Source organism: Alexandromys fortis, unplaced genomic scaffold (genome assembly GCF_014885135.2).
Source record: "Alexandromys fortis isolate MF-2015 unplaced genomic scaffold, M_Fortis_MF-2015_v1.1 scaffold_175, whole genome shotgun sequence".
Classification (NCBI taxonomy): domain Eukaryota; kingdom Metazoa; phylum Chordata; class Mammalia; order Rodentia; family Cricetidae; genus Alexandromys; species Alexandromys fortis.
Genome location: NW_026068065.1, coordinates 3,201,414 through 3,213,602, shown reverse-complemented (window position 1 = coordinate 3,213,602; position 12,189 = coordinate 3,201,414). Strand labels below are relative to the sequence as shown.

The 12,189-nt window shown below is 43.6% G+C and overlaps 1 protein-coding gene across 1 annotated transcript in view; it reads right to left on the bottom strand.

Annotated features, from left to right (window-relative positions):
- Window positions 1–3,697: 3,697 nt before the first annotated feature.
- The window catches only part of Cdc40 (cell division cycle 40), a 47,404-nt gene continuing 38,912 nt past the window's right edge, over window positions 3,698–12,189 (bottom strand). The window contains exons 12-16 of the mRNA XM_050120531.1: window positions 12,035–12,150; window positions 11,687–11,820; window positions 7,283–7,359; window positions 6,032–6,176; window positions 3,698–5,190 (exon numbers count right to left, since the gene is read on the bottom strand). Of these exons, the coding sequence (XP_049976488.1) occupies window positions 5,013–5,190; window positions 6,032–6,176; window positions 7,283–7,359; window positions 11,687–11,820; window positions 12,035–12,150 (650 nt within the window). The 3' untranslated portion in view covers window positions 3,698–5,012. The remainder of the gene's footprint in view (window positions 5,191–6,031; window positions 6,177–7,282; window positions 7,360–11,686; window positions 11,821–12,034; window positions 12,151–12,189) is intronic.

Genomic DNA, 12,189 nt, shown 5'->3' with positions numbered 1-12,189 from the left:
GCCAGGATGTCCTGGAGCCTCCCCAAACAATACAGGTTATCGTCATTGCTCTTGGTTGCCCAACAGAACTTGGTGGTAAGACCCTATTGCTGCAATCACCACACATTCTGGTCATAGGCCATGAGAAGATGGTACTGACAGGGGAACTTCCTGCTGTCATCTTTCATAGCACTGGGAAGTGTTAGCCAGGCTTCTGTGTGTGTGTGGTGGGGGGGGGGTCACCAAATTTTAATTGTAACCTCTGTGAACTACAATAATAGGCAAGATACACCTATGGGTGCAATAGTGGCACTCGCATTGTAGGGGTAACCACTCAATTCCTGATTGGATTTAAGACCTGTTCCACATGAGGGGAAAAAAAAGAAAAAGTCAATGCTGGGTACTCCAAAGTCATAGCTGGAGAATTCATAGGTCCCAGGAGTGAACCTACTGCTTGGATTTTGGTAAATGGGTGATATCAAACTGCCCCCTAAATTTGCATCTCTGCATCTGTTCAACACGCAGCTCTCAGATCTTGACAGAGAAGTAGCTTTGTGCACTAAAGGACGGTTAATGCAGAAACTCGGAAGATGGAAGTGCAGAGTGTCAGTGGAGCGCTTAGCCAGCCGCAGGCATGCTAATTTGAAGAGAGAGCCTCTGGAGGCTGCAACCTTGGACAAAGAACCACAGGCATCTTCCTCAGGGAAGAGCACGCCAATAGGTTACCCACTTCCAAACACTTAGCCCTGAGAATGTAAACACAGGTAACAGCATACAGACTGAACAGGTTGTACTTCTGCATTAGGAATACACACCAATAATTAATAAAAGAGAAGACAACGAATTTGAAAGAGAGCAGGGAGGGGTACATGGAAGGACTTGGAGGGAAGAAAGAGAAGGGATAAATGATAATAGTTATAATCTCCAAAATAATTTTGAAAAGAACATAAATTCTAAAATGTTTAATCTAGGCATGGTGGCACACGCCTTTAACCCCAGCACTAGGCAGACAGAGGCAGGTGGAGCTCTTGTGAGTTCAAGGCTAGCCTGGTCTACAAAACAAACAAACAAACAAATAAACAAACAAACGGTTGAGATTTGAGTTAAACCCCTGAGTTTAAAACGTTGGCAGTAAGAGAGCAGGGATCTAAAACAGGATTTAAAGGCAGCCAAGGCAGGTGTGTGTGCTCATTAGATCTAGTGAGGTTGACACAAGCCTAGATGTGGCTGGGAAGAGGGATTAACTGAGGAATGGCCTCCTTCAGGTTGGTCGGTAGGCGTGTCTGTGGGGCACCGTGGGCGGTGCCATCACTGGGACAGGTGAGCCTGAACCCTGTAAGACCAAAGGAAGTAGCTGGGCAAGGCTGGGGAGTAAGCCAGTAAGCAGCTGTGGTTCCTGCTTCAGGCTTGTGCCTCGGCTTCAGTTGACCAGAGGCTATAACCTGTCAGGTGGAAACAGCCTTTTGCTCCTGAGTTGCTTTAGGCTATGGTGTTTATCACAGCCACAGAAGGCAGACCAGGGCAATGGTGCATGCACGGTACTGAAAACGAAGCCTTTTCAAGACTTTCGGTTGAAAGTGCGCATTTCCTTTTCCTTAAGTTCTGGGTAAAACAAGGAACGTTGCTTCCACGATTACCGAAGTAGCGGTGCACATAAAAGATGTAATACCGAGCACATATTCTATGTGCCTACATGCATACAGGTAGCCATATGGCTGTCCAATTTCTTTATCCCAAATAGCCTAGATTTTTGAGTGTCCTAGATAATTTTGTGATTCTAATTTCATGGTTCTCCCCATTAGTGCAATCTTGCTGGAAGATCCTTTGGAGAGCTTGCCTAAAGTTTTAGTCTGAGTTAGAAACAAGAATACTCCATTTTAAGGAAAGTTTCCCAGGAATTTTATGTGTGTCTATATTTTCACTGTAATTCAATCTTCCATTAGTTCACTCTGTTTATTTACCCACTGATCATGTATTTCATGACATGAATTTTGTTCTGATGTGTGACGGATACCGCCTCCTACTGGCTCCTTTGCACCTGCCTTGTCTATACTCTATTATGTCAGCTACTTTATGACTCACGGCCCGTGGGTGCTGCCAGTAAAACTATGGCACAACACTGCTTTCAACTGCAGCCTGAGACACTAAAATGTGACTGTTATGTATGGCAGCTGTATTCCCCAGGTCTCCCGCTGAGAGCCACAGCAGGTGGGATCTTTCTTGGTGCGGCAGAATTGTGAATCATGTTTTAAATAAATGCTGATTGGCCAGGCAGGAAGTATAGGTGGGTCAACCAGATAGGAAGTAGAGGCGGGACGATGATAACAGGAGTATTCTGGGAAGAAGGAAGCTCTTCTCTTGAGTCCTGCCCAGACCACCAAAGAAGCAGGATGTGACCTACCCTGCTGAAAAAGGTACTGAGCCACGTGGCTAACAAAGATAAGAATAATGGGTTAATATAGAAGAGCTCATACGAAGCCTGAGCTAATGGGCCAATCAGTTTATATCTAATGTGTAGACTTTCTGTGTGATTTTCTTTGGGGCTTAACGACTGTGGGAAATGGGCAGGACAGAAACTCCACAGCAAGCCAGGCCCCTCATGTTACATCTGAGTTCAAGGCCAGCCTGGTCTACAATAGCTAGTTCCAGGATAGGCTCCAAAGCTACAGAGAAAACCTGTCTTGAAAAACCAAAACCCAAAACCAACCAATCAAACAACAACAAAAGACTGCTGGAGGGTCTGGCTGGCATTTTACGTTCCATTCCAGCACCAGAACTTAACGTGGCCCCCTCAACTATCCACTATTGTCTATCACAGCAAGCAACACAATCCAAAGGTACAGTTCAGTCAGCTGATCAAGGAATGTCTGCGATTGGTGCTGGTATTAGGATCTCAATGGCTGTCGCTCAGAGAGTGACATTTCACTGTCAAAATTCCCTCTTTGGTAGTTTATAAACAATTTAAGGTTATTGGCCAGCCCCATAATGTGTTTCTTAGTAGTCACTTCCTGCCAGATATGGTACATCCCTGTAATCCACGCACTTGGGAGACAGAGGCTGGAGAATTAATTCAAGCACATCCTTGGCTAGACAGTGAGTCTGAGGTCAGCCTGAGGTACATGAGACTCTGTTTCAAAACACACACAAAAATAAAATGTTTCTCACTGGAAAGAGCTTGTTTGCCTGAACTTCCTGTCAGTCCAGCCTCTGCTTCAGTGTTTAAATATGAATCCAGTTCAACAATTCTAACGTTCAGGTGCAACAAAAATCTTGCAGTAAGGATGAGGCAAAAGGCAAGCACTCACAGTGTGCAAGTGTGCGAGCACTCACAGTGTGCAACAGTATGCGAGCACTCAGTGTGCAACAGTGTGCAAGTGTGCAAGCACTCAGTGTGCGAGCACTCAGTGTGTGTAAGTACTCACAGTGTGCAAGTGTGTGAGCACTCGGTGTGCGAGCACTCACAGTGTGCAACACTATGCTTTCAGGTTTTCTATGCTGGGAAAGAGCCCGACGGTCTGTGCACTGTCTGTGCACTCTAATCCCGCATGTCTATACACCCTAAATGCTTCAAGGGTGCTGAGTTGTGTTTGCTCATGTGATTAGAATAAACCACTGACATGTAAATACGCCCACCTGCAATGTCACTCAAGTCTGAAGATGGTCTGACCTGGTGTCTACAGACTTAGGACTAAAAAGGACACAATGGACATTTCAGTAGCACTTTCTATAAAAAGAATGCTTTATTCAAAAATAGGGTCTTTTCAAAAAAGAGAAAACTCTTATGTACAGTTACTTGTCTTAGAAACAGTCAACAACACAGTAAGAGAGATGGGGACTCTAAAATTATGATTCTAAACATGCGGTACTGCAGTCTTTCCCCACCACACTCCAGTCATTCGCGTTTTTAAGGTCGTGGATTCCTTCCTCCCATATGCCACCCTTCCTGGAAGATACAGACCTGGCGATGGCTTGGCAGTGCAAAGTTCACGATGTGATTTAAAGAAAACAACATGGTTACTGCCTCTTAAATTGGGGACTCTGGGTATTTTATTACAGAGTCAATGTTTTTACAAAGATCTCAAAGGAGGTTTAATATTTTCTAACATTTAAAAGTTTCACTGTTTGTATTCACAAGCAAAATCAGAGTAATTAAAAAAACAAAAACAAAACTTGACTTCAAAGAAATTGCAAGGCAGTATTTTGGACCATGCCTTCATGCTCAGCCAGAGGGGATTCGCTGGTAGGGTGGTGGAGGAGAGCCCTCGGACCCTGGTTTCTGAGAGCGCAGCCATGTCCGTACTGACAGTGATTTCAGGAAAATCCAAAGCCTTGGCTCGTTCACCAGAGTTCCACCTTACTTTCTGCTTTATACTGTATCTATACAGTCCTGGCCACCCTGATCAGGAAGAGAGTCAAAAAAGGAACTGTGGGCTGCTTTTTAATTTTACATTGCTTAATAATCAGAGAAATGCTGCAGCCAATAAAGGTCACTCATTTACAAGTAAAAATATACAACACAGGCCATAAAAATAATGGAACTTGTGAAACCGAAAGCCTCGAACTTGATTCAATGAAAATGATAGGAGCAGTAATTCTGAGTGTTTCCGCCTTCTTGAGTAATCAAACTGCACCAGTCCTTTCTTTCCTTCCGTTCCGGGTGGACTGGTAAGGGCTGGTGCCTGCATCATCTATGTCATTTCCTCTAGGGTCCCCTATCCAGTAGGCCCCGGAATGGTCCTTTCAGTGATACCTCAGGGACAAATGCAAACTGCCTGCCAAGAGTAACTATCTGTCGAGTGTCAGCTGTCATTCTTCACATAAATAGCATCTGTAAAGAATAAAATGAAGTTGCCAACCGACTCATATGAGGCAAATTTACAGCGCTCTTAACAAAAACCATTGGCCAACTTCATAAGTCCATATATGGAAAGATTACCTATAAATCAAATTGTCATCCAACACATTTTAATAATTAAATAGTTAAATATGACACTGGACCAAAATGATCCCAGACTGTGAAAGGACTAATCCCATTAATCCCACAACTTGATGAGGCCATCCCAGCCACACGTGATGACCTTGGACGTTTCATGGGGGTGCCACACTGCACCTATGCACACTTTATCGTGGGCTTTAAACCGACTGTAGAGTTTTGTGGTCTTCCAGTCCCAAATGTTTAGTTTTCCATTTCCGTCTCCTGAAATCACATAGCTGCAACAGAATGAAAACACATCACAATGATTCGCCCACCTTAACCTGGTGAAACGGATGGAGAGACAGCGCCCGTGTTTTCACCCTAAGAAATGTGAAGGTACAGAGCTCAGAAGAACAAGCACACGCGCAGTCTGCCGCTGGCCATCTCCAGTCCCTCCCTCCGATAGGCTGCCAGCCTAAGAGCTAGGAAGTTATTTTTCACCAAGGAGACAGGATGAGTGCACAGAGGAACGTGTCTCTCAGGAGCCAGTGAGCATGTTAGGTACACTGCTGCAGTGAACTTTCAACAGTTTCAGCTTCAATATGCTCTGAACATGTCGAAGGCTGAGTCAGAAATAGGAATCTGAGGCCTAATTACCAGGCTAAATATAGAAAGTCACAGGATATCTGAATTCCTCTACCTATATATTTTTAACTAAGAGGAGGAAAGTGAATGCAGAAATTTCATTCCTGTGACCTAGAAATATCCAAAAGCTACATTTCTGTTTTCAGTGTAGGCAAATTGAATTCTGTCCAAGACTGTGATGGGGAATTCTCCTGGTATCCATTCAACCACAGTGACACAGAAAAACAGAGAGACAATCACAGCGATACAGGCAGGAATGGATTAGGTAACAGTTAAAGGCATAGGCCTAAGCAGTATTATAGACTGATGAACACCCTGAAGAAAAGCCAACATGTAATTTCCATAGCTTGTTCTTCCCTTTATGACTGCCCTGTCAGTTTGAAAGGGTACCCAGTCCTCGAGCACTGACACAGGTCCCAGTGGTTTGTGAAGTATTGCTACTGAACAGCACTGTAGCATCCCATCACATGTGAGCAGGAAGGCTTAACTTACCTCATGTCCGGCGAGAAGTCGACCTGACAAGCGTAGCCTGCTACCATGTGACCTTTGAAAATTTTCTTCTTATTTAATCTGAATCTGTTCTGGGCTCCAAAGATTAAGATTTGGTTATCCATTGACTGGCATGCGAGCCACTTCCCTGTAAAACGCAGTAAGTGGCTATTTTAGAGGAAGATTTCACTAGTTTTTAAAGTTGATTTTACATATATTAGCTTTCATTACTTTTGTGCTCAAGTGCTTTCTAATAGCAGAAAAGCAATTCCTCTGGCACCGGAAGAGCGCTCCAGTCAGGCACTGGGCAAGAGGCATTTTTACCTACAGCACTGGACCCCACTCCCGTGTTCCCATTGTCTCCGAGAACTCCTCACATGGAGTGTCAAACAGGGCTGTAAAACTGCTTTAAAAACCCTAGTATAGGAAAATCACTAAAATGTTCTCATTTTGAAGAATCAGACCAAAATTTCCTATTCCCTTGAAAGAAAAGTTCTTATTAAATGATTTATTGAACCTGATTTGTGTTGGAAGGAAAATTATTAAAAACTAACACACAAAAAACAACTATCAGAAATTGATGTGGGAGTGTCATATATCAATCTGTTGATTTCATTGGCTGAGCAATAAAGAAACTGCTGGTCCTGATAGGTTAAAAGATAGGTGGGCGGAATAAACAGGATAGGATGCCGGGCGGAAGAGGAAGTGAGGTCAGACTCTGCTCTGCTCCCGGAGAGACCCGACAGCTCTGCTGGAGCAGAGACGCCATGCTCAGCTCTCCCAGGCAGCTGCAACCCACGATGGACTTAGGCTAGAATCTTCCCGGTAAGCGCACCTTGGGGTGCTTACATCATTAGAAATGGGCTAGTCCAGATGCGAGAATTAGCCTGTAAGGGCTAGAGTTCATGGGCCAAGCAGTTCTTTAAACGAATACAGTTTGTGTGTTGTTATTTCGGGCATGAGCTAGCCAAGTGGCCGGGGTGTTGGGGACGCAGCCCTGCCGCTCCTAATTCAACAAGAAATCCTTAATGTTAACTGTAAATCACTGACTCTTTTATTTTTTTCAAAACAAGAGAGTGGGTGAGGTGATTCACATATGAAAACCAGTAATTACTCCTGCTACTGAAAAGGTTTCCTTACACAAGTACGGCAACATCCTGATTCCCTGCACAGAGTTCTCCAGTTCCTATGAATCCAGCAATTACTCTGTGTCTTAGAAGCTCATTTTAGAACGCATTCTGTGTTCTAACTCACCATTTGGAGACAAAGTCACTGCAGGCATCGAGTGCATGCTGGGCTCTGCTATGTACTTAAAATCCACAGGGATATCCCTAAAAATTGAAAATAGCATACATGTTAGAATGAGTAATTCACCAAAGCACATTTAGAAGAATTACCCAAATGTACCCAAATACAAGCAACTTGCTTTTCATTGAACTGCCAGGATGGAGTTTATTATGAAAAAGCTTTTATTTTACAAATGGCTTTCCATGAAAATTACAATGCTGTCAGTAGTTCTAGTTTCTAGTTATGAGACTTAACCTTTGGCCCTTATTACTAAATATCCCTCAGTGATGAACCCATCTTAAAAGGTACCACGGGAGGCAGAAGAGGGTGTCTGAGCAAGCCTGTGAGGAGCGTTTTCATCCGCCAGCCGACCTCACCTCGTTACCTCGTGAGCAGGTGGGAGCGAGTGTGGGGGCAGAGAGAGCTGTAGGGACCCGTGTGCTACCTTCATCCACCCAGAAAAATGACCCAGGCCGCAGAGATTAAGTGCTTGGTACCAAGCTTCTTCAGTTTACATGTAAAGTATTTTTAAAGTGTACAGTCCAGGACAAAAAGCAGAGTACAGAACAGTGAAAACCTCATCTGATAAAAATGCCTCAATATAAAACAAAATTCTGAAGTATTCACTTAAATTGAGAACCAAATTGTACTAAGTACCTTTTCGTTTTCATTTTTTTTTTAATAAAAATTACTTGGAAATTCTGAAAGGGGTCTGGACACGGTGGAGCAAACGGACCGGGACGTGGAATCTGACGAGCAGCATGGGGAGAAGAGAGAGCGCAGGCTCAGTGTACGGCTCAATACTGCCGATACTCTGCTTAACTGGAAAATAAGCACACTTCACTTCATGTATGGATTTCTCTCTCATTTACCCAACATCCAGAAGGAACAGATGACCAGAGGAAAAGGCTCTCCTGTAACCACGGAAGGACGGGAAGCGACTTTCAGAATGATCCTCCAAGTTTTTAAAGACAATTCATGTCCCCCACCTTTGTATTTATCACTAGTATGTAGTGACTTTTATAAGATGGACTGAAAGAGCACTTTCTAAATTAATCAACCATATTTTAGGTCCACATCTTTATTAAACACAGCAAAAGTACTCATGCCCTGTTTCAGGGACTCCAGGTACAATCAGCTCTAGAGCAGCGGCTCCCAAGGGTCAGAGTCAAGTGACCCTTCACAGGGCCGCTTATCAGATATTTACATTATGATTCATATCAGCGGCAGAATTGCAGTGATTTTATGGTTGGGTCAGCACCACATGAGGAGCTGGGTTAAAGGGTCACAGCATTAGGAAGGTTGAGAGCCACTGCTCAAGAACAGAACTGAATCTATACTACCCTTGGAACTTCATATTTCTGCAAAAATTCCTGCTAGGCATAGTTAAATGTCATAAACACAGAATCACTTTCCTACTAGATACTGTGACTCAACTGTAACAAAGATGGAGCTGATTTCAGATCATCTGGTTTGGAAATGAATGGATCAATACAGCTAACAAGTCTGGCATTTTAAAACTAAAAGATAAACAGCAATACAAAACATTTTACCAAAATAAATACTTTTCATTAAAGACAAAAACAAAACTGCTGTGCCTACTATCAGGCTTTCAACTGATTCTCAGGCCACAGTTGCTGGTATCTACCGTACCCCAATTCTCCTTCTCAAGGACATTAGCGGTTGTTTGTATAGCACTGTGAAAGAAAGCCCAGCTTCCTTTGGTTGTTTTCTTTTAGGTCTTTATTTTTATGTGTGTGGGCGTCTTGTCTGCATGTATGTATCAGCACCACATGTGTGCTTGGTGCCTATGGAAGACAGAAGAGGGCATCCAATCCCCTGGATCTAGATGCAGACTATTCTGAGCTGCCATGTAGGCGGTGGGAATTGAACCTGGGTCCTCTGGAAGAGCAGCTGGTGCTCTCAACCACTGACCCATCCATCTGGTTCTTATCCTCTATTATGGTGCTGTTCTACAATGAGGTGGAGGACATGTAAGTTTGGGAAAATGCCTCTTGTATAGAAAGCCCCAGTGCAGGGAACTTCCTGCGCCTGGGCTCAGTCCTGCTGTGAGCTTAAGGCCCTTTCTCCTGTGCTAGCGCCAGAATCCCCTGCGATTACTGCAGCAGAGGCTGCAGGAGATCCCGAGTTGTTTGCTCTCTGTAGGCAGATGCAAGTTACTCCTCTCCGCAAGTCTCCCCAGTCACTCTCCTAGCCACAGAGCCACAAATCCAAGTTCTGGAATCAGTCTGACCTGTCGTTTGAGTTTTCACGTCCTGTACCACCTTAGGTAGATCACTTAAACTATCTTAGTGTCCTTATACAGAAGGAAGGAGAAAAAGGCTCCTACCCCACATAAACACACCTATCTCATGAGATGGCTTTGCACATGAAAGAGGTTGTATGACATGCATATCCTAGTGACTGACATAGGAAGCGCTAGCTCCGCATCTTCATTGTCATTAATGATAATAACATTAATATATAGTCAATATGATAACAGGTGGTACCACACACACACATGCAGCACGGCATCACTGGCAACAAGAGAGCAGTGTGCCTTTCAGCAGAGTTCTCCTAGGAGTCCAGAGGGAAACAAGATCCTAACATGGCCACCTTAAGTTAATCAAAGCATTTTGAGAAAATACAAGTACCCAAAGCCCTCTAACTGGGTCAGCACCTCAATATTAACCACCTTCTTACACTACTCTGCTTTCAGTGATGGAGCTGGAACAGCATCTAGAGATACAAATGTCTGATTTTGTATCTGTTATTATTGTTATTAAATGTTTGTTTAAGCAAAATCAAACCACTGACATCTCTCTGTCTATCACACACACACACACACACACACACACACACACACACACACACACACACAGTTTGGTATCAGGCTGGGGAGACTGTTACTAAGAGTGTTTGCTGTACAATGTGAGGACCTGAGTTCAAATCCCCAGCACCCATGTAATACAAGGCGTGACTGAGAGGAAGACAACCTGGCATCCTTCTCCGACCTCTGCACACAAGTGGACAGGATGTGCAAGTGCGCACACACCATGTGCATCTGCCCCAAACCAAGCCAAACCATCCAAACAAAAACACTGGTGTTTACATCATATTTTCTGTAGAAAACAGCCTCCCTCCTCCTTTCTTTCACTGTGGGTGTTACACTCTCCCACTGAGAGCTAAATCTCTTAAAAAGCACCATTTTGGATGACAGACTTTAGCTTCAAACCATGACCCCTAAGGATGAAGCTGAAGGTTAAGATTAGATACAAAGTAGTCAACCCTTGGGGGTAATCTTGAAGGATATACTGCTGGTGTGCAAGTTGCATTAAATCTGAAATTACCTCGATTGTCTTAACAATGCCGAGGGCCTACTCAGCCCACTCAGGTTTCCATGGGAGTCAGTCTGAACAGGAAACCCTGGCTGGGGCTCAAGGCTGCTGGCTTTCTCTTAAATGACAACTTCTTGGGGTGGGTGGGAAGGTGCACTTTTGAGTCCTTGCAAGGCTGTGGTCTCCACTGAGCTGTGCTTTGTGTCTATAAAGACAAGCCAGGTTCCACCCAAGGACTTTCTTATTAAAAGAAAGATTACCACTTACTTATTTGCAACTAAATCATAAAGCAATCATAATACTTAATGAAATCAGCTTAAGTATTTTTTTTTACTTAAGACAAACTTTTTTTTTTTTTGGATAAAAGGAAAAAGTATTCAATACATTCTGATTATATTCAATAAGCCAAAGGCCTGTTTAAAGCTGATGAAAGGGGGCAACTTACAGCATGAATGATTACATAGCAGGCGGTAAAGCTCGGGTTTCTTCGGAGGCCAGGATATTATGTGTGACCCTCACATCATACACCTGCTTGTCATTCTGCAAAGACCAGTACGCTACCTAATAAAGAGTGTGAGGGCCAGCGAGAAGACCTGGCAGGAAAGGCTGCTGTGCAAGCCTGAGTGTGAGCTCTAGACCCACCAGGGAAGAAGCACTGCCTCCGCAGAGCTGCCCTTGACCTCCAATGGATGCAGGGAAACAAAGCCAACACTCACACACACACACACACACACACGAAATAAGAAATAAAACGAAAAAAGAATGTGTAAAGCCATGCTAAGACAGTTATCACGACCACAAAACCGGCAGTTCAAATCCATGCACTTTGAAGGATTCTCCAAAGACTGTGAAGGACAGTATGTTTAGATTTCAATTTCCAAATTGTGGGCACTTAAATAATCAAATCACTTTGGATGGAAAAATAAGCAAATAGCTGCATATTATCAGGCTTTGACTTTGGCTATAAATTTTATTTTTTTTAATGTATTTATTTGTTTTATGAAAGTCAGACATTTTACCGATGGAAACTCACCATTCCCAAACTCTTAGGCTCTTATCGTCAGACGTACTCACAAATCTTCGATTCTCATCAACAAACACAATGGTGTTGACAGCTCCCAAATGCCGGTCATACTCCTGGACAATCTCTCCGCTGCGGATGTCCCACTGCGCAGCGAGAGCAGAGAAGGTACAGACAGGTGAGGACTTGTAACAACAGCAGACTATACTTGGGAACCTAAAGACTCTAGTGCCCCATGTTCATGAACTGACTGCTCCCTTCTAAGCACATGCGAGGACCCTCAAAGTAGCAAGCATCAGTGGTGGATGCTCTGTTCTCTTCATCGGTCCTAACAGATACACTAGAGAGAGGTGTACCTACCTGCACGATCTTTTTGTCAGACATCCCAGCCACAAAGAGATTTTGCTTGTCTTCATCAGGATTGAACTTGACACAATAGGGTACTTTTCGGTTTGTAAATCTTGATATACACTGCCCTAAACCAAAGAGTCAAATTAAACAAGAAAAATAAATTT